At 39.5% G+C, this 1,019-nt stretch overlaps 1 protein-coding gene across 1 annotated transcript; it reads left to right on the top strand.

Annotated features, from left to right (window-relative positions):
* Positions 1–214: 214 nt before the first annotated feature.
* On the top strand, positions 215–752 carry LOC148573196 (uncharacterized). The gene is made up of 2 exons (XM_088504555.1): positions 215–406; positions 480–752. The coding sequence occupies exons 1-2, from the start codon at positions 215–217 to the stop codon at positions 750–752; spliced, it is 465 nt and encodes a 154-aa protein (XP_088360681.1).
* The last annotated feature ends 267 nt before the right edge of the window (positions 753–1,019 follow it).

Below are 1,019 nucleotides of genomic sequence, written 5' to 3'. Positions count from 1 at the left end.
CGTGGTGCAACTAGAAAGCTTAGCTGGCAGCGTTGGTGACACGTGGGACTCACAACGGCTAGCTGATGTGGCAGAGTAAACTCTTTCGACTCAATTTGGTCCCTCAGGTGAAGTTAAAACCCTAATCCCCAAATTTGAAGGCCACATTGTTCACTCTACTCTCTTCTCGTCGGTGCTGTGTTCTTCTCTTCTCCCTCTCTGAAACCCGTCGGTTATGGCTAGCACGAGCAATGCAGCTGGGAGCTCGAACAACCCACGATCATTTGGAAGCATCATGAGGAGAATGAACAGAAACAGAGAAGCTCGTTTGCCAGAATGGTGTGCCTGCGGGTCGAGATCGGTGCTGCGGTGGTCAGGGACAGATTCTAATCCAGGGAGACCGTTCCTGGGTTGCCCAAACTACAATGTAAGTATTGTTGTTGTTGATTGCTGTATTTATGGATATAAATTTTGCTGATTGAATTTTCTTTGATGTGCAGACAATGGGTAAGAAATGGTGTGGATTGTTTTTGTGGGTTGATAAAGTTTTGGAAGATGCCATGCCATGTGATGATAGAACAAGATATTTAGTTGATGATGAGGAATGGAAGATGAAGATGGCTTGGAAATTTGGTAAATTAGAAGCTGAAATTAGGGTTCTAAAAATGGGGGGAATTTTGATGTTTGTGTTCATGTTGCTGATTGTAATTGGTGTTCTTGTATTAAAGCTGGATAGACAGCAGGGTCAACTATATCTAGCAAAAAACAAATGACATGCATGTTATATGCATTCCTTGTTCATGTAGTTGTTCCTATCCTTTTGTTTGAAAGAAATGGAAATTAAGGTGTTTGATTATATGTATACTTCTGTTCTTGGACTTCTTTTCAATGAAATAGAAATGGACAGCACTTGAAGTAGTCTTAAGTTTGTAACAGAGGATAATATATAAACAAAAGGCTGAGAAAACTCAATTGAATAAAATCATAATTCATAATTCATAATTCATATTCATATTGGTAATGTTTGATTCAAAAAAGGC

Source organism: Arachis ipaensis, chromosome B2, assembly GCF_059453495.1.
Source record: "Arachis ipaensis isolate K30076 ecotype BB chromosome B2, ASM5945349v1, whole genome shotgun sequence".
Classification (NCBI taxonomy): Eukaryota; Viridiplantae; Streptophyta; class Magnoliopsida; order Fabales; family Fabaceae; genus Arachis; species Arachis ipaensis.
The sequence above is the reverse complement of the archived record's forward strand: the minus strand, read 5'-3'. Positions and strand labels throughout refer to the sequence as shown.

Bases quoted from the DNA above. Each gene is read 5' to 3' on its own strand.
- LOC148573196 (XM_088504555.1), top strand. From the start codon at position 215: ATGGCTAGCACGAGCAATGCAGCTGGGAGCTCGAACAACCCACGATCA. The intron at 407-479 runs GTAAGTATTGTT...TTTGATGTGCAG, and splicing joins TGGGTTGCCCAAACTACAAT to ACAATGGGTAAGAAATGGTG.